This window comes from Lingula anatina, chromosome 2 (genome assembly GCF_051362555.1).
Source record: "Lingula anatina isolate TDL-2025a chromosome 2, LinAna3.0, whole genome shotgun sequence".
NCBI classification, from domain to species: domain Eukaryota; kingdom Metazoa; phylum Brachiopoda; class Lingulata; order Lingulida; family Lingulidae; genus Lingula; species Lingula anatina.
This window is the reverse complement of record NC_141768.1, coordinates 27,881,153-27,901,243: the sequence shown is the minus strand read 5'-3', so window position 1 is coordinate 27,901,243 and position 20,091 is coordinate 27,881,153. Positions and strand designations below refer to the sequence as shown.

The window sequence follows — 20,091 nt, the reverse complement described above, 5'->3', positions numbered from 1 at the left end:
TTCTCAAAATGGAGCATTCTCATGTCCTGCATATCTCTAAGTAATGGGGCTCAGAATTTTAACATGGTGTTATCATTAATCTACACCTTACAAGAAAATCCCACTTTTGATTCGTTGATATTGAGTGTACATTTGTTTACAGTGGTCAATAATTAACACAGGCTAAAGTGATTATAGTATAACTGAACTGTTTGCTTAAATTTTCAATGAGCTAGTAGACAGGCCATTGCAGTGCCATTCAATCAATTAGTTAGTGGCAGTTTGCAGTGCCAAGAGTTGGTGAAGTGTTCTACAGAAAAATAAGATTCCGAGATGAAAAATGGAGATGGAAATGATTGCAAATGGCAGGAATAATCTTAGAAAATCCATTAGGATAACAATCAAGTTCAGGGCATGCGTTAACTGAGGATAGGAAATTGAGAGAATAATGTGACACCTGAACTCAAACAGGACTAAGGGCATACATATTAAGCAATGCTGCGTCATGTAAATCATTGTACTGCCCAGTGTCCAGTTACAACCATCACTGTTATTTAGGAACAATTTTGAAAAACCATACATGAACCAATGGTATAAATTAGACAGCAATATGATGCAAAAACTTGTTTATGCAGAGAAAAATTTGCAAATGAAATAGAGCTGCTTTAGTATGTGTTTGGACTCAGGGTTCAGGTAAAAAATGAGGGCATCATGGGTGCTTGTCTGTCGTGTAAAAATGAGCAGGGATCGCGACATGAGAAAACGTACACCACTCTTAGCTTCAGGAGAAAGAGAAAGGTAAGATGAAAGTTGTTTGTTGAGGCTGATCAATACTGAATTGTTCCAATGGAAACTGATAGTGTGTTCTGAATGGGATATGCTTAAACCAGTGCATAATGGAAGTGATTAAGTTTTAGTAAATATTAATAATAACTTTGGATTACCAATCTCTGATGCTCTGAGCATGTTGTATTTTAACTGGTTGATTGAAACCAGTCTGTCATAATGGAAGCATTTCCCCTGTTTCACTATTAAAAAATAAAGAATAGATGCATAATTTTCTGAACCTTATGTATAAGAGTGAACCCCTATTAAATAATGTCAACTTTGTATATTGACATTGACTGCAGGTGAATTGCAAATTCACTGGACATTAAGTTCACTTTTGATGTCACTGACAGAAAATCAGAAAATGTAAGTGTTCGGTGTTAAGTATCAATTAAAACACATTATTTTGAACTTTCTATATCTATTCAGCACTGTCAGTGAAAAAGTATGTTTATGCATGTATAGAAATTGTGGAGCATATTTCAAGGCTGACACAGCATTCCATGAATGTTGACACTATGTGCTTACTCTGGAAGATAATTAGCAACAATTGCTTTGCTGTCTTATTGCATCTGGCACACCTAATGTCGTCCAATATCAGTAGTTATACACAAGAGTCTAGTATGTGGTTTGTGTATAAATGCATAAGTTTTGAGTTTGTAAAATTAGTAATACTAAAACAAGTTTTATATTTACATTTGTATGAAGTATAGGCTCTAAAATAGCAGAATATCACATATTGGAAAAATTGTTCAGTGGTGTTTTGGTTTTTTTAAAAACTTTTCACTAATGGGCCTTAAAAAAGTTTCATCTTTACATTTTTTTCATCCTTGATCTTATGTATTTCACAACTTTTCTCAGATGAATTGGTAACCAAAGGTCTTTTTCTAGTTTAATTAAAAAATTAAATGCAGTTGTATTGATCATGATCCCACTCTCACTTGTGAGGTTTTCCTGACACTCATATTAATATGAAGTTCTGAACAGTAACAATTCCTCTTATCATGTTTGACTTTATACACTGAAAAGTGAAACATTTTCAGCAGTTTCTCAGTAGCTAAATTTTCCCATTTCAGAAACTTGTATCAGACTTAGACAGTAAAGAGGAAGATGTGGCAGCATTTAGACAACTTGGTGGAAGAATTGCCCCCCGGGTCAGTCCCCATGACAGAAACCTGGTGGACTATCAAGTCAGGTAAGCCAAATGATCTTCTCTCAACTGGTGGGGAGTCTGAAGGCCAGTTCAAAAAAAAAAAAAAAAAGATGGGCTTTAAACTTTCAGGCTTAATTTTTGAACCAGGGTAATATGTTATTTTAAAAACATAGTTATAAGGGGTGGTCTTTCAACTCTTGGCTCCTGGTGGTTACACTATTATATATATATATATATATATATATATATATATATATATATATATATATATATATATATATATATATAGTCACAGTGAGTAGTAGTAAAAGTTTATATCAGTTCTCAGAGAATACTTAAATATTATTAAATATATTTGTATCAATATCATCAGGATGTTTAATGATTAACTGTTAGTTCAAAAAAACAGTACATTAATAAATTTTATTACTACAATCATAATATTACCCTCTGGTTATCAAAATACTAAATTCTCATGCTCAGTACTAAAGTGTAGATATTGAAGATAAGCTGAAATGTGTTGCGTGATTAATAAGTCATTACCTGGAAGCCTTTTTAAGACAAGGAAGGCCATTGCATTGATTTGAGAATGCAAGTAAATAAGAAACATGACTGATTTTACAGAGATATAGAAGGTCGCTACAATGATTTACGCCAGCGTTCCAAACATCAGAAGCAGGCGTGTGAGGTGGTGATCATCAGCAGAGAGACGTTGTTGAAGGACTTGGACGGCTACGTGGCATGGCTGAAGGAGAGAAAGAAGATGGTGGGGAGTCGGCTATCTCTGGGACATGGGGTCCAAAATGTACAGCAGCAGTTGCATGAGCATAATGTAAGAAAGTTAGATAATTGCTTTCTAATAAAATGAAAAGTCAAAATCTGCCGGTTTTTCCTATATAAATATGATAGGTCAAAATATAATTTGAAATTCTTTCCTTTCCTGAAATAATTGTCAAAGCCTGACTCTCTCTGATTCTTACATTTTATTGCTGAGTATATTTATATTTATATATTTCAGATCTGAAATCAGATTACATGCCTGTTTTTTCAACAGGCTAAATATTTTGAAAATGTACATGTTAGTTTCCTACTGGAGGAATACAAATTTAACAAAAGTATACACTGTTTGTGTCATCACAAGTTATACTTAACACATAAGCAAACTTATGCATGGTTCAGAATTACAATGGTTTTAAATTCATTTATCAGATCATCTGCAAAGAAATAGAGAGCAAACACACCGTGCTGGAGTCCGTGAGCAGACAAAGAGAGACACTGCTTTCTGAGCTCAGCCACCCAGAGCGGGAATCAGTTGACAAACAGATCCAGTCTGTTCAGAAAGAGCATAGCCAGCTTCACAACAACGCCCTCACAAAACAGAAGCTTCTCTCTAGGAGTCTGGAGCTCCGAGAGGAGTTCTACCAGAGCTATGAGAAAATAACAATCTGGGTTGTGGAAAAGGAGAGGATTGTTGGGAAAATTGACACCATAAGGCTATATGCTGTGGAAGTGGAGAGGCAGCATGAAAAATACAAGGTTGGTACAATTGCCCCAGAAATACTTTAAATGACTTACACCCCATTTCCATAGATTAGATCGACCTACTTTAGATCGACCTAACTCCCTGGGGGTTCACGCTAAATAGCTGTCAGCTGAGTGGACACGAAAGTTAATTACCTCCTTACAGCTTGTAGTAGGTGGGACGGACATTTAAGTCGGATTATCTGAAAGTAATCTAGTGAGACTCCCCGCGGGGATAGATCGATGTAAAATCTATGGGAATAGAGCCTAAGTCCCCATTCCCTTACACACCATTGGACTACGTGGATCAACTCCGTGGCATTTCTTGCTGTGTGCAATCAGCTTAATAATTTCTGTTAGCAAAATAATATTCACATTTTTGCCTGCGGTATTATTAGCATAATACTGATATTTTATAAATATAAACAATCTTTAAATATAAAGACAAGATAACCAATTTAGCCCGTTTCCTCCATCTTTATCGTGGTTTCCCCCAGAGGCTCTTCCGATTTCAGATTTCAAAATGTCACACATATTGAAATGATCTCATTTATTTCCACAGACTTTGCTGACAGAGGTTACTTCCATGGAGGGTACACTAGAGGAAGTGGTGACCCAGGGAAGAAATCTCCAGACTGACTGTGATGAGCAGGGGACTTCTGAGCTGGAGACAATGTTGAAGGGTCAGTTCTACTTTGATATTGAAAAAAAATCTTAAAATTTTCAATGAGAAAGAGGGACTCTTAGATTATTACATGTATCTTATGAGTTTATAAGCAATTTCTCTTTAAAAGAGATTATATACACACATAATATGTATATGTTCTCTACAAATTAAAATCATCTGATGATTGGTGGAGTTTAAAAAGATAGTGGTATTCTGTACATGTTCTTGATGAAATATTATATTTTTCTAGAACTACTTGAAAGATATCAAACAATGAAAACACGCCTGTCTGAGCATGTCACCACTTTGAGGATGAGCCTAACCGTCAGGAGGAAATATGAGTCCAATATTCAGAGACTAGAACTGTGGCTAAAGGAAGTAGAGCTTACCATCACTACTGAGATCAGACTGGACTGTACAATAGAGCTGATAGAGGAACAGCTCAAGAAATATCAGGTTTGGTTTGACACAACATTTCTAATGTAATAACTAACACCCATCTGAAATCACTGTCTGAAATTTGCCAGATTAAGTTACTTTCTTTAATGTTTTAATGTTAACATTTAATGTTTTGGGGTGATTGAAAGTGAAACAAAGAGCCAACATTGCTGGTTTTTATCATGTAGAAGCAGTGACATATTCATGTTTGTTGTGCATTTGGTAGATCAAGAATTTTAAGTGGAGAGTATTGAGAACATCAGAATACATTTTGAAATTATTGGATAGATAAAATGCATTTTTTGGTTCGTTTACAGAGTTTGTTGCAGAAGATAGCTGAATATGAAGTTCTCAGTGATGAAGTGACCTCTCAAGGTCAGAGTTTCCTGGGGTCACTTAGCGAAGCAGACAAGCTGACTCTGCAAGCACAGATTAAAACACTCAGGGATAGACATCAGAGGTAAGAACCATCAGGTGTAGGCAATTATAGCAGTAGAAAAAAATAACAACCCAGTTCCATAAGTTTATGAAGTGAACTTTATTTTCTCATATGTTTATTCATTCATTTCAAGAATTTAGACTTGAGTAGTAATGTTCTTTAAAAATTTTCCATCTAAGGAATTATTTGTAATAACCAGCAGGTTATTACCAGCACCTGTAAGCAGTTGTAGTGGAAAAAAAGCAACTCAGTTCCAATAAGTTTATAATATGAACTTGGTTTTCTCACATGTATATTCATTCACTGCTGCAGGAAATTAAACTTGAGAAGTAATGTTCATTAAAATTTCTCCATCTAAGGAACTACATGTCTTGAACATAATGTAAAGACATCAACAAAAATAGAAATGTATTTGAATACAGTGGGTTCACATCTACACTGATCTATTCCCACAGGATATCCAACTTGGCCAAACAGCGTGTGAAGACACTGGAGGATACTGTATATGCCAGGGGTCAGCTGGACGATGAGATCTCCCAGTGCGCCAGGATCCTGAACTCACTGCAGGAAGATGTTCGCAGGCTGAACAAACCTCTGGCCATCAAAGCGGTAGAGGTCCAGAAGATGCTGGCCCAGTGTGAGGTAGACATTGCTTAGATTGTTTGCTTTTTGGAGAATTTCAAAGGCATACAGTATACCCAGGACTTTAAAAAAAGGGATCATGTGGTTTAAAAATAAGAGCCTTCAGCCTTGGTTCTAGACATATTGCATGTAGGAGAAAAATAAAAGAAAGATATAGTATTTTGTTGCCTCTTTATATTTCAGACAGTTGTTAGCAGAAGCAAGTTGACAAGCACTTGTTAGATAACAATAAAATATTTGTATTTTGTTCTACAGAAACTGCAGACCCAGTTGAATGATTACCAGCCAACCATCATTGCTCTCAACCAATCAAAAGACAGTATGGCAGCCAAAGGTCAAACCACGGAAGCCTCGGAACTGTCTCGCTTGACGATGACCTTTGACCAGGTCATGATGCAGGTGGAACAGTCCTACGCCAGGCTGGAAAATGCTGTCACTATCAGGCAGCATTATGAGAGTCTGAAGACAGAGTTTGAAACTTGTTTGAAGGAGAGCCAAGAACAACTGGATGCAGTCAGTGAGCTTGGCATACCAACTCCAACTAAATTTGACAGATACAAAGTAAGTGAAAAAAATATCACAAATGAATACACTGGCGCAGTTATATTTCGTCTACACAATTGTTTCAACATGAATATTTCTTGGCGTGGGAAAGTCTATATGGATAAAAAAGGATGAAGTAATTATAGTGCAGATCTCTCTTATTCTCTATGCTGAGAAACATTCTATTTCAGAAAATGGAATTAAATCAATATAACATTTAGTTATATAGTATTGTTTGAGAGTATATGGGAGTATATTTCAATATTATAATACAAAACTGTCTAATTATATATTTTTCATACTTTAGACTGTCCACACCATCCTAGAGGAGCAAGAACTCCAGCTGGCCACCATAATGGACAAAGGGCAGCAGATAGCCATAGAGTGCAACACCACTGACCAGAGGACAGTGGCAGACCAAAACCAAAGCCTCAAGCAGAAATTTGATAAATTGCTCCGTGCAGTTGAGAAGAAAACGGAGGAATTGGACAAAATCATGTCAGACAGGAGAGACTTTGAGACTGAAATGGATAAGACTTTAGAGTGGTTGCAGTCGAAGAACAGAGAGATTGTGGTCCAGGTACCTCTCAGTATGGAAGCTGATGAGGTGGAGGTTGAGATTAAGAAACACAAGGTAATGATGAAAAATGTGATAAATAAACAGGTATATATGGCACTTGTTTTGTAACTCGTAATTATTTTCTATTTCTTAATCAAGTAAGGGATCATTTCTTAAAAGGAAACAACATAAGGGATCTTTAAAACAATGGTCACTGTATTCAACAAGGTTTCCCTATGCCATGTCCACTAATTTCAGGTATTTCATGAACTTTGTGTGCATTATTAATGTGTAAGCCCTATCGGCCTTTAAGCATTTTATTGTATTAATTTGTATGTAGAAATTCAACTTTTTAGTTGCAGTTTTAGACTAAATTATAAAGAAACGCAGTATCTTCAAGAGTCAGACTAGAATTGAAGTAGGTGATTTTGATGTGATTATTGAACTTTCATCTGATGAATTTGTAATGTCTCATTTCAGGTTGTTGCTGATGAAATAAACAGCCATTTAAGAGAAGTACAAACCAAGATAGCTCAGCAGAGAGCTCACTTTGAAGAGCTTGATGAAATTATGCCTATTGAGATGACAGACAGATTAGAGCAATACGAAAATGACAGAGCAGCTTTGCAGGTACATGTATAACCAAAATGTTTCATATATTACATATAATGATTATTTCCTGGTATTGCCAATCTTATTGCACTCAACAGTTCCTTTTACACAATGTTTGAGTTGAAATAATAGTAATTTATATTGAAACATTAATTATAATGTTTTTTTATCATTTTCAGTCCAAATTATATGGTAAATCCGATTACTTGAATGCTGCAAAGAATAACCGCCTCAGATTTGATGACAAGCAGACGACACTGACCATCTGGCTTCAGGATGCTGAGAAACTGCTTGTCCCTGTGTATGATGGGATAGATTATGAGAGCATCACCTTCCAGCTACAGCAACACAGGGTGAGTACATATGAAATAAGAAATTCCGCATTTTTTAAATACATTTGCGTTACTTTGATGTTTGTTTTTCTAAAAATTAAACTACCTTGTGATCTCTGTTGTCCTGAAAAATATTGTCATGAATTAGTTTTCATGATTGAATTATTTCAGTCAAAAAGTGCTGCTGTGTTTGATACAAATGTATAAATTGTGTATATTTTTGTGACCCAGGAATATTTTGCTGATGGACATACGCGAACTGATGAAATGTCCAGAATCCAAGACACAGCAGAGCGTCTTTTCCCAACACTTGATCCCAATGACAAAGAGACTCTGCAGCAGTCAGTAGAAGCTCTCAACCAGAAACTCACTGATGTATTGAAAGCTGCCGCGAAACGCCAGAAACAGTTAGAAGATGAGCTCAAAAACTGGAATGAGTTCCAGGTACTTTCTGAATATACTGTCTCCATGGCTATAACATAAATTTATAATATTGTCCAACATCTTCACATTTCTCAATTTTTTAACAATAAAAACAATGAATGTTACAACAGGGGCAAAAATTCTGCTTTTAATGAGTGTAATTTCAAAGGAAGTGAAATATTTTAAGTCAAATATTTTAATCACTGATGCTTGGCATACTTTTGGATTAATAGGGATTTTTGTTTACATTGCTGGTTTATTATTGTTATTAATTTATTTATTCATTTTTTTTGCTTCAGGGTCAACTCGAAGATGCTAGCCAAACAGTGAAAGAATTGGAACTGAAATGGGAAAATGTTGACACCACTGCTGCTGCCACTTCTGAACAAGCTGCTAAACAGTTGGTCCAGATTGAGGTATGTAATCTTGATGATAAGAAACTCTTGAATATAAAAACTCCGCAAACTTCGGATTTAAGCCATTGGACTTAAAAGTATCAGTCATGAATAGAACTTGTTTACTTTATGTATACTATCATCAAGGTTGTAACCAATTTTAGATCATTGAAAGTACCAATACTCACTTCCTTCCCAAAATAAGCTGTTTGAGAAACATTATTTATTCAGCAGGGGGCAGTGTTCATTATGGGCATGTTTATTTGCATGTTGACTTTGTTATGTTCAGAATTTCACTGAGGCTGTCCAGAAGCGTGCTGCAGTAGTGGACCAGATGAACCAGAAGGCCAGAGAGTTGACCCGCTCTGGAAACCAGAACAGCCAGACGGTCATTACCAGGATGATAGCTGGTATTAATGAAAGGTGGAGAACCGTCAGCAGTCAGGCAGATGAGAGACAGATTGTACTCAGGGTAATTTGTTGTCATTGTTGAACTATATTGATATAATAAAAACAGTTTTTTTAGCTTTGGGATGCTTAAATAAGGCAGACTCTTTACCATCTCACATTCAACTGAATATCTACAGTAAGAAACGGGTTTAACGTGATTTATTTATTTATTTATTTATTTATTTATTTATTATACCAAATATTTTCTAACCATTTTCATTCATAATTTACAGGAGTATGTAACAGAGTGGCACCTTTTCTATCAAATCTATGAGAGATTTGAACACTTCCTAATCACCATTGAGGAGAGGATGCCCAAGGAAGATGCCATTAAGCTCACCACAGCTCAGCTCCAGGTCCAGATGTCTGACTGCCAGGTAAGAGCACCCTGCATGTCAAGTGGTTTCTGTAAACTCACCTGTCTTATTAGCTGAAAAAAGGGGAGTTTCCAGCAACACGGAATTCAGGGTGGGTAAGAGTGGATAATTGGTAAAAACATATCCCTTATTCAGTCTGTTTTTATTCCAAATGGCAAAATATAACAACAGATATTATGGAAATAACTTACACCATACCCTTATCCCAAACATGTATCAGCACATGTTGTCAGTACCTGTTTTCTCTTCTGATTGAGAGAAAGTACTCAAAATATATAATATAAAAATGTTATGTCAATATTTTGATAAAGCTAGGGATGAGATTATTCCAACTATCAGCAGATTTCCAACTTTTTGGGAGCCAAAAATATCAATGGCCTAGGCAGCTCCCTGGACCCCACACCATATTTGCTGACTTTTTCACTAAATGGCAGCCTCATCCCTGTAAGGCCCATATGTTATCAAGATATACATCTTTATCTTTTTCTTCAGACCATTAAAACTGAGCTAGAAAAGCAGCACTCGGAGATAGGCAAAATGCAGAAGGCAGCCCAGGCAATACTGAGTAAACTGCCTAGCAGTGATGCCAGAATTGCAGTGCAGAGGAAGATGGTGGCTGCACAGGACAGATATGACAAGTATGTTGTAACAGTTGTGAAAAGTTATTTCATTGTTAGGTGTACAGCCAAAGGATGAGTTTTTTTCTGAAAAAAAGTACTTTTATCTCATAATGGCATAGAACCTGGATTAAATTTTGATTCCTAAATTAAATTTTGATTCAAAGCGGACCTATTCCTTTCCAAAGTTTCAGATAAATTCTGAGTATACAAGAAAAAAATGGTAATTAAAAATTTTTATGTATGGCAAAAATCAATGTGATGGCATGATTTTCCTTTTAGACTTCACAAAGAAGCTACTGACATCCAGCAGACGGCCCTTGGTGAAGTCCAGACTAGAGATACATTCCTTCAGGAGCTTCATTTAACTCTTCAGTGGTTGCAAGAGGCCCAAGCAAGATCTCAGTCTCTCACTCAGGGAGATTTACATACTAGAACTGAAAAATATAAGGTAGGTCACCTCCAGGTTGAAAAAGAATTGTAGGATATAGATAAAGCATTCAGGAATGAATAATGAAATTTTTGCAGACTGTTTAATTGTGTCTTGTTATGGCATAAACGCAGGATTTTATTTCAAATATTTGTTTATTTATTTATTTTTGTGCTTATTTAAAAACTACATCAGTGTTGCAACAGTCTTATTGAAAGAAACAAAGGCAATTCCGGACTCTTTTTCTCTTCTTTAGGCCTTGCAAAGAGAAGTTATCCTGAAAACCGAGCACCTCAAGACTCTTGTGCATAAACAACGTGAGAAGTACCGTGCCCTGTCACGTGACCTGCCCCCAGAGCTGATCACGGAGATAGAGGTGTACAAACAGGCTGAGGAAGCCACAGTGAAACAGCTGAAGGAGAGTGAGAAGCAGTTGGATCATGCCAAACAAAGCAAGGTAACATCAGTATAAAACAGCACAAACTTTTGATTGAAGTTTTTTCCCTGAATTTGGTATGGTTTAATATGTGTAAAAATTTTGAGTAGGAGTAGTTGTGGTCCTTTTTGGTACTTATGTCTTGGATCTTGGAAACTGAAAATGTATGAGTCTTTGACACTTATCACAAAACTACAATAAACATATTTCAAATTATTATAAGTGTTGGTGAAAACTGAAATTTGTAAAAAGGTTTTTTCAGAGCTTTCAACCATTATCCACTGTCTTGATCACTGATGTATAGTAATGACAACATTATTTTAAGGCCAGAAATACATTAAATGTGGCATTACTTTTGATAAAATAATATGATGAAGTAATAAATAATTTTGATTACTAATTATACTTATTTTAAAACTTTATTATTTGTATTTTGTTCAGATTGAATACCATGACATGGTCAAGACAGTCAATACCTGGTTGACCAATGCGGAGGAAAAAGTTCAAGACAAAGATGGAGACTTGGAAGAAACAAATCAGAAGCATCAGGTAGGACTTCCATTGACAATAGAAAATATTAATATGAGGAATATATATGTCTTATGAAATATATTTGAAGTACGGTGATTTGCAGAAGGTTTTAACATTAAATTTTATGGCTGGCTTTTAGTATTGGGTTATTATTTTGGAACGGTTTGTTTGTAGCCTTGCTTGTATTCAGTTAGCTAGAAACACGAAAGTCACTGAATGGAAACGCATGTAATCTGATTGTGTGATATTTTGTAAATACAGTATCTACATTGATACTTTCCCTCATATAGGACATGAAGGTGAGCACTGGGGTGCATTCAGTTTTCTTTTTTTTTTCATTCTCTCAATAATCTGTCCACATTCCTTACTTAAAGATGAAGGTATTGTGTTTGAAATGTCAGGTTTTTTTTCTTAGTCTGAATGTGATGAAATGAGTTCTTTATCCCATAAAATGTTTTATCATAGATGTTATTTTGTTGGAAGAGAATTTTTCTTGTTTGGGAACATTGCAGTATTTTGGATATAACAAGATATTTAGAGGTGGTAGGATTGCAAGAAAAGATCAGTGAATATTTTTTAGATAAATACAAGTAATTTTACAACGTGTGTATTGTTTTGAAGTGGTAGGAAGATACAGCATCTTCACCTATGCATGCTTCTATAATTGCAATTTCAGCAACTTTGTGTGGAGTTAGAGCTTTTCAAGACTCAACCAGAACAATTAGAATCCAAAGCCAGTGAGGTTATAAATCTCACAGATGATCCCAAAGAAAGAAGTTCCATAACAAAAACTGTTAATTCTGTCAATGATCGCTGGGCCAGGCTACTACAGAAAGCAGCCGAGAGAACAGAACACTTACAGGAAGCCTTAGATTTGTGGGATAGTTTTGAGTCCAGCCATATTGTTGTTAGTAGTCAGCTGACTAGGACAGAGACAGTGGTCTGTACCGAGTTGGCTTGGGCTAGTCTTGAGCGTGTGAAACAGCAGCTACAAGAGCATAGGGTATGTCCAGTTCAAAATTACACATGCGTTGATTTTGTACATGATTTAATTATCAGAAAAGAATAGTACATGACTTAATGTGTTTATGATCTGAAGTATTAACGTAGGTAAGCAGGGTGGATCAAACTTAGTTTATTTGAAATGTAATATCAGTTTGCCTATACTTATACAAAGAGGCTGTACATGTAAAAGATAATGGTATAATTAACACCATAGAAACAAGTAATGAAATGATGTTTCTTAATATTCTTAACAGTCGCCACAATATAGCTGAGACCAAGTCTTAGAGTAATAAACCAAATCATTTTTCATACAATTCGTAAACTTTATATCCACATGAAAGATTAACTTTTCTTCTGTTTGACAGGCTTTACTTGAAAATGCCCCAGAAATTGACTCTAAATTGGAAGCCATGAGCTCTACGGTAAGGCAGCTTTCGGACATTTGCAATGCCAGGTCAGTGTCCAACAAGCTGTCGGACCTCCAGGATCAGTGGTTCACCGTGAAGACTCAGGTCAGTGAGAGGACTGCCATCTTGGAAGAGACTGTTGGGGAATGGGAGCAATATGAGAAGGAAATGGCGGACATTGGGAAGTGGATGGAAGAAACCAAACACAGCATGCATTTGAAAGACACCACTCTGTCCTTGAAGGAGCAGCTTGCAGCACAGGAGGTTGGTCAATTACAGATTTGTTATGTGAACACTGCTGAGAGCAGATTTAAATATTGATATTTTTGTATTAGGATGAAATGTTCCTGGATAAAGAATCAGTTTTCATTCTTATCCTTTTGGTGATATTTTTGTATTTCATTGTGTTTTTTGTCAGGCATGTTTTTTTGTACTTGAAAAAAAAATTGTTTGATAGCGAGGGTAGATAATCTCTTTTCATTCATAACCTTTGTTTTTTACAGCGACTGTTGTCAGACATTAAAAAACATGGCAGCAAAGCAAACACTATTCTAGCTCGCCATGAGGAGCTCCGCTGTATGGCTGGCGACTTCTCGCCAACACGTGGCGCACAGCTCAGCACAGAGATAGCCAGACTGCAGAATGAAGCCAAGGATCAGTATGAGAAGCTGGTATCAGCCATTGCTCAGCAAGAGAAATACGAGGCAGAAATTAGCCGCCTGACGCTGCTGATTACAGAGGCGCAGCAGAAGTTGACCACATCGCCAGTGGTGGCATCTAGTGTTGAGGGACTCAAGAAACAGATTGCTGAACATAATGTATGCTAACTCTTTAAAACAAAGATTTTTTTTCGTGTTTCTTTTGTCTCAACTGTTTGTGAATACAAACTTTAAAAACAATTTATTTGATCTCTTGCCAAATCCAATAATCATTTTACAGTTATTGATTTCATATGTGCAATTTCTGGTGTTTTATTATTTTGTGCAACATTTGAGACCAAAAGACATATTTTATAAAACCTTTGTTGTAAAGAGTTAACCTTCAAGGTGTAACACAACATAGTTTATGATACCAGAGGTTGTGATATTTGTTGACTGCTTGAGTTTCAAGTTAGTTTGCAAATGTCATGAATCTTAACTGTAAGCTAAAGGGTGCATATACATTTCTCTATCTTTAAATTTCATAGAATAAGTTCTATTATTTATCATTACTTTCACCATCTCTCTTTAAAATTAGTTCTTATCTTATTTTCTTGCAATTTTATCTTTTATATTTTAGTTATCTCGTTATGTTTGAAACTGTTCTTATTTTAAATCTTATGTCACACTGTATGTATTCACTCAACTTTTTTCTTTTTTTCAGCAGAAACTTTAATATTTATCCCTTAGCAACTGACACATTTTAACAAACATTTGGTTCTTTTTCTTTTGTCAACTTTTTCGTTTGTTCATTTATCTTTTTCAGCACTCAAAATTATGTAGTTATGTGATCACTTTTAACTGGTACAAGTTTTTTTTAATGGCATACTAACTACATTACTAATTGGTTATAAAAATAATGAATTTTTTGTTTGCCTCTTTCTTGTTTTATGTGTAGAAAACATTCTGTTTCGTACTTTAAAATTGTAGGTTTGCCATATATTTCAAAACTAACAAGATTGAGTTATTTTATTGAATGTATTGTTGCTTCTATTATAACCCTTATGTAACAGCTGTTGTGTGTGTCTTCTTTTCTAGACTGCATTCTCTAGGTTAAAGGTGAATAAAGTGCATGAACTATGTGATGTTAATCTTGCTGCCCCAAAGCTGGCCTAGTTTGGTTTTGGGGTGCATTACGTTCAGTTTTTCTGCCAGTAATTTTTACAAAAATGAAATAGTTTTTTTTTTCCCCATGTAATTGAAATTTTGAGACAGCTCTTTTTTTTTACTTGTTGGAAATACCATTACATGTGCTGTTCCTAACTTATTTATTGTATGTGGCAGTTAACTCCAGTCTAACTATGGTTAATTGATAATTTTGCATGGACTTTTTGTTGTGTAAAAAGTATTTATTTGGCTTCACTGATATGATTTATCTCAAAGGATTTGTTTGACATTGTGATTTGATTTTGTGATTGAAATTAGGCTTTCTCATCATTACTACAAAAATAATTAAGCCAGGTTGTGATTGGTTTTTAGTCATGCTGTGTACCATTGAATTGCATTTGAAATTCATTAATTTGTCTTACAGTTTCAGAAAATATTAATAACCACACACTTTCCAAACACAAGAAGAACAGTGGTTCAGTTTGAGGGATATTAAAATCCATTTCAGTTGATGCAGTGTTTTGACATTGATCAAATAGATGTCTTCATTATTGCTTTTCTGTCATATTACCTGTGATGTTTCATGTTATGTTTTATGTCATGTGCATAAACTTCAGACCCTGACAGCCCAGATCAAGACCTACCAGGAGAAAATCAGAGAAATCAATGAGCAGAGCCTACAGCTACAGGAGAGAACCCAGCAGATGAGTCCAACTATTCGCAAAAAGTTCAACTGGGGCTCTGAAAGGAGTCTGGCTAGCGACGAGACGGGATTGATGTCCTCGTTGAGCTCCGAGTCCATAGCAACCAGGAAGACATCCCAGGGGCAGCCACCAGGAGACTGGAAGGAACATAGGACTGATAGTGGTATTATGATGACCCCTGAAGGCTCCATAAGCTCAAAAGAGACCCAGCGCCGAGGAGCCGATTCACTCAGACCTGGTGATGCTGGTGGGACGGCTTTGAGAGAAATGGTTGAAAGTGCCATGCACGGGAGGTCTAATACCCCAAGTGGAGGCTGGAGTGCCAGTTCTGCTGAAACAGTCCTAGAAAGACGAGCCCCAGACAGGGAAAGCAGTGGGAAAGGCAAGTCTCAAGAAATGGAACCACCTGAAAAGATTCCCAAGATCCGTGAAGTTGATGAGGATGTGCCGGATGCTGCGAAACCTGGCAAAAAATCTGATCGACAGAAATCCAAACTAGTGACTGATAATTCGGATCAAATGAGCATCAAGTCCGATGATACTGATAATCTTCTGGAAGAGTACTCAAATGCTATGGCTGCAAGAGATATGACAGATGGTACTGTCAAAGACCCTGAAGCTAGTGAAGAACCAGAACCATCGGACTCTCTAAGGAAAATGGTGGAAAGTGCCATGAGGGACAGAAAGAGTCCAGTACAAGAACAGTTGGTGACAGAAATCGAAGGAGCTAGAGCCATGGAGGTGGAAGAAGCTGAGATTTTTCCTCAGAAGAAGCCCCAACGTGCTCAGGTTGATACTGAAATCAGGGAAAGTCCTAACAAAGAAAATTTAGAACAACTCTTGTCACCAGAGAGGGTTCTTACTGTGCCAGAGGACACAGAGTCATTGTCAGACCAGGTAAGTTTTTAGATTGTTGCCATGTTTTTTTCACTGAATATTATTCTTGATTAGTATGAAAGTTGTCTAGGTACTGTTCAAATATATAAGCATTCCATGTTTTTTAAGAATCATTCAAATTTTGAACTTTGAAAATAATTCACAAACATAGAAGATTGTAGAACAGTAAAGCTTTTACTTGATTTTGAATCTACTGTTTTGTAATAATTATCTTTAATAGTATACAGGAAAAACATGTGGATATTAATTTGATATTTAAATTCCCTTGAAGGCTTCTGTGAGTAGTGACCTTATGGCCACTCTGGGCAGTCCAGTGAAGCCAGCTGACCTGACCGTGTCCACTCTGGGAGATACTACGGGGGATGTATCTATGAGTGCTAGTGGTCCAGGCTCCCCAAACAAAATGGCTCAACTGGCAGAACTCAATTCCTCCTGGAACACTCTCCAGGTTCAGGTATGTGGAACTGTATCACCTGAAAACTCCATAGGTCATATGACATTGAGAAATCAGTTGTGTTATATGTGGATCATGTAATTCTTTAATATTGTCTCTCAAATCCCATATACATACCTTCAACTGTGGATTTAAAGAATAAGTAAATTGATGTCATGTGATATAATACAGAAGCCATTACTTAAGAAAGGCTCCAAGGCATTTACGGATTTAGTATAAATATGAAAATTAAGTATTAATTGATCCTGCCTTTTCTCCTTATTTTGGTGACAGGAGCAGCAGCTACAGGTGGCTCTACTATATTTCTTAGGGTTAACAAAAATATGAAATTTGACATAAATTCTTTATTTCAATCTTAAGCTTGGTGTCAAGGAGCAGCAACTGCAAGAAGCCCTCCATAAACAGGAGCAGTATCAAGACGCCCTGCAGGATGTCACCAGCAACATTGAGCAGGTCAGGCTACAGGTGGATGCCCTGTCACCTGAGACCACAGAGGACCTGGAGAGTATGGTGACACAGTGTCAGGTGAGGTCTGGGCAGGGAACACTTTGAAGGGGCAGGGCAGGGGGGTATTCAGGATCATTAGGCCATCTTTCTTGTGTAGTTTTGACATTTGTCATTATACATAAATATGCATATATGTCCAAATGCCTGTAATGACATATTGTAGAATGTCCTTGTGCATATGTTGGTCTTCATTCTGCTTTTTCTTATCCACAAATTTTCAATGTTTACCTATATAATAATTATCCTTTTGTTTATTTCTTCTTTCAAACAAAAAAAATTCTACAGGTTTTGATGACACACATAGAGGAAATAAAGACAAAACTGGCCGGAGTGAGATCCCTGGGTCAGCAGATGTCCAGTAGCTCAGAGCCAGAGGGGCCTCGAGTCATGCAAGCCACACTGGTGGTACTGACCGATAGACTGGAGTCTCTGCAGTCTATGACCAGAACAAGGATGAGACAGACAGAGGTAAAGGACAGATGTAGTGTTCCTACCTTTATCAGGCCATGATTTAATAGATGATAGTTATAGCCAAGAAGTGATCTTTAAATTCTTTGTTGAATTTAGAATTTTAAGTCGAATTTGAGTTAAGAAATTGTGCAAGAAGTATGCACTACAATGTTGATTTTTTAATGATAACTTATTACCTAGAAATACATGTAAAAACTCGTGCATTGACAGATGAAGCTGCATGACCAGCAGAAGCACCAAGCAGACTTACAGGAGTACCAGACAAACATAGAAGAGTTCGATGAATGGTTGACCACAGCCAGACTGGAGAATTCAGATGAAGCGATGACAGACCCAGATACTGCCACTTTAAAACAACAACTTGAGAAAAATAAGGTATTGGCAGTTTTCTTTCTTTTTTCATTTTTTATTCGTATCTTGAAAGGGTAATAGCCATTACAGCACAGTAACATTTTGAAAACATATATTTGTTATAATATGATTTTGGGATTGTGCAAAGTAAGTGCCACAAACATATGAATATGTCTACATTTGCTTTGATCAGTAAATTTAAAATGCAATCTCTCAACTAAGGTTTCCATATTATCATTTATATAGAAATTAAAAAGTTACTTTATTTTTGTTTAGAACTTGCAAGCTGAAGTAAACAAACGCCTCCAGCAGCTCTCAGACATGGCCGTCCAGTGTGAAAGTCTCATGGAGCTTGGGTCTTCAGAGGGGGCCACAGGACTGAGATCCAGGGTGTCCGAGCTCAAGGCACAGGTGACAGAGTTCAAACTGCAGATCATTGATGGCCAAAGACAGATAAAGGATAAAATCAGAGATGTAGAGCGCCAGGCACTTTCTGCTGAGGAGGAGAGTTCCATGCAGGAATTACAGCAATGGATGGAAGACACTCGCAGAATGACACTGTCACCAAAGAAGGATGAAACGGGTCCAAAATTGGTGGAGGAGAATTACCAGTTGCAACAGGTAAGAATGTAAATAATTAATGTATTTGTAGTAAGAACATGGTTTATATTTTTTCATATTTGTAGTCCTCTTTCAATATTTTGCAATGTTTCTTTTTTTAGCACCATAGCAATATTTATGTGAAAATAATATTTGAGAAATTCTGTGGCTTATCTTCATTTTTCAACTTGCAATTCAGAAATAATTGTAATTTTATGAAAACGAATTATTAGTTGTTATGGTTCAAACATTTGTATCTGATTTATTACAGCAACTTGAAACAGACCTTGCCAAACATCAGAGACTGATTCGTTCCGTGTCCACATCTGGTGTAAACTATGTGGAGCCCAAGGATGCCCCATTTGAGGCAAGAGCAGACGTCGTCCAGGCCAACTGGGACAGGTTAGCCAAGATGGCTGCTGATAAGAAACAACAAGCAGAGGAAGTTATAAATAGGGCTAGAAGTGAGGTGGGTTTGATTGAAAATCATTTCCTGCTGCTATTTGTAAATTGATTTGTAAATTTAATTGTTTTTGAATATTAATTTTACCTACTAAAATAAAAAAAATAAATAAAAAAGAACCATATAAAAACTACAGAAGTTTCACTGAATTTGGTGCAATTATTTCATATTATCCTTAAATTAAATACCTGTGTGTTTCATGTTACTAGGGCAAGCCATTGGCTATCTACCAAAAAGGTCAGAGGTCAGTTCACGAGCCAGGCACCACAACCAAGACAGAAGAAGTAAAGATTGGAATGCTCGAGCTGACCCAGTGCTGGGAACGTCTGCAGCGACCTGACCAGGATGACGAAACCCGCTCTGAACGTCTGCTCCAATTCCAGCGTCAGTTCCAGGAGACCATTTTAACTTTGTCTGAGTGGATGGACCTCATTGAGGTGAAATTGTTTGCAGTGGACCATGACAGGACAGCTGAGGAACAACTGAAAGAGAATGAGGTATGTCTTGATCACAGGAATTGATTCCCAGTGCCATCTGGTGAACAAAGTGTGAACTCCACCTCTGGCAAGGTCAAAGTTCATCTTGTAACAAACTTCTTTTTTCTCCCATTGTAAAAAAAACACTTCATAGGGTTCAGACTCCTGTATTGCTAAATGTTTACTATTGAATATATGCAGAGTATCATCAGAATTGTTACCAAAATTGGTGCCTTGTGCTCATTATGCTCAAATAATAAATGTTTAAGTGCCTTAGATATGAAATTACTTTTAAGGTTATCTTTTTCATTTTGTAGTCTGTCATGAAAGAACTGCGCTCAGTACAGGAAGATGTGAAAGAGCTTGGGAGAACTTCACACCACATTCTCCCTGAAGTTGGTGAAGAAGAGAAGCAGATGGTCAAGGTGACAATGGAGAACATGGGCAAACGTCTGCAAGTCTTGGAGAGAAGGGGATATGACCAGGAGCAGGAATTGATGGAAAAGACAAGGAAATGGAAACATTATCAAGTAAGACTAAGTACATGATTCATGAATTTATGATTTATTTGCTAATAAT

The 20,091-nt window shown here is 36.6% G+C and overlaps 1 protein-coding gene across 1 annotated transcript in view; it reads left to right on the top strand.

The window, feature by feature from the left end:
* Positions 1 to 20,091, top strand: part of LOC106156515 (nesprin-1-like) — a 119,740-nt gene that overhangs the window by 79,381 nt on the left and 20,268 nt on the right. Inside the window, exons 83-113 of the mRNA XM_087005459.1 lie at positions 1,884 to 2,002; positions 2,585 to 2,792; positions 3,170 to 3,496; positions 4,044 to 4,164; positions 4,399 to 4,604; positions 4,904 to 5,046; positions 5,481 to 5,667; positions 5,923 to 6,228; positions 6,518 to 6,844; positions 7,250 to 7,399; positions 7,561 to 7,734; positions 7,945 to 8,157; positions 8,436 to 8,552; positions 8,821 to 9,003; positions 9,215 to 9,358; positions 9,851 to 9,996; positions 10,258 to 10,426; positions 10,662 to 10,862; positions 11,283 to 11,390; positions 12,049 to 12,375; positions 12,743 to 13,048; positions 13,288 to 13,602; positions 15,207 to 16,190; positions 16,462 to 16,644; positions 17,005 to 17,169; positions 17,437 to 17,619; positions 17,833 to 17,997; positions 18,250 to 18,594; positions 18,845 to 19,042; positions 19,246 to 19,533; positions 19,830 to 20,042. Of these exons, the coding sequence (XP_086861585.1) occupies positions 1,884 to 2,002; positions 2,585 to 2,792; positions 3,170 to 3,496; positions 4,044 to 4,164; positions 4,399 to 4,604; positions 4,904 to 5,046; positions 5,481 to 5,667; positions 5,923 to 6,228; positions 6,518 to 6,844; positions 7,250 to 7,399; positions 7,561 to 7,734; positions 7,945 to 8,157; positions 8,436 to 8,552; positions 8,821 to 9,003; positions 9,215 to 9,358; positions 9,851 to 9,996; positions 10,258 to 10,426; positions 10,662 to 10,862; positions 11,283 to 11,390; positions 12,049 to 12,375; positions 12,743 to 13,048; positions 13,288 to 13,602; positions 15,207 to 16,190; positions 16,462 to 16,644; positions 17,005 to 17,169; positions 17,437 to 17,619; positions 17,833 to 17,997; positions 18,250 to 18,594; positions 18,845 to 19,042; positions 19,246 to 19,533; positions 19,830 to 20,042 (7,221 nt within the window). The remainder of the gene's footprint in view (positions 1 to 1,883; positions 2,003 to 2,584; positions 2,793 to 3,169; positions 3,497 to 4,043; positions 4,165 to 4,398; positions 4,605 to 4,903; positions 5,047 to 5,480; positions 5,668 to 5,922; positions 6,229 to 6,517; positions 6,845 to 7,249; positions 7,400 to 7,560; positions 7,735 to 7,944; positions 8,158 to 8,435; positions 8,553 to 8,820; positions 9,004 to 9,214; positions 9,359 to 9,850; positions 9,997 to 10,257; positions 10,427 to 10,661; positions 10,863 to 11,282; positions 11,391 to 12,048; positions 12,376 to 12,742; positions 13,049 to 13,287; positions 13,603 to 15,206; positions 16,191 to 16,461; positions 16,645 to 17,004; positions 17,170 to 17,436; positions 17,620 to 17,832; positions 17,998 to 18,249; positions 18,595 to 18,844; positions 19,043 to 19,245; positions 19,534 to 19,829; positions 20,043 to 20,091) is intronic.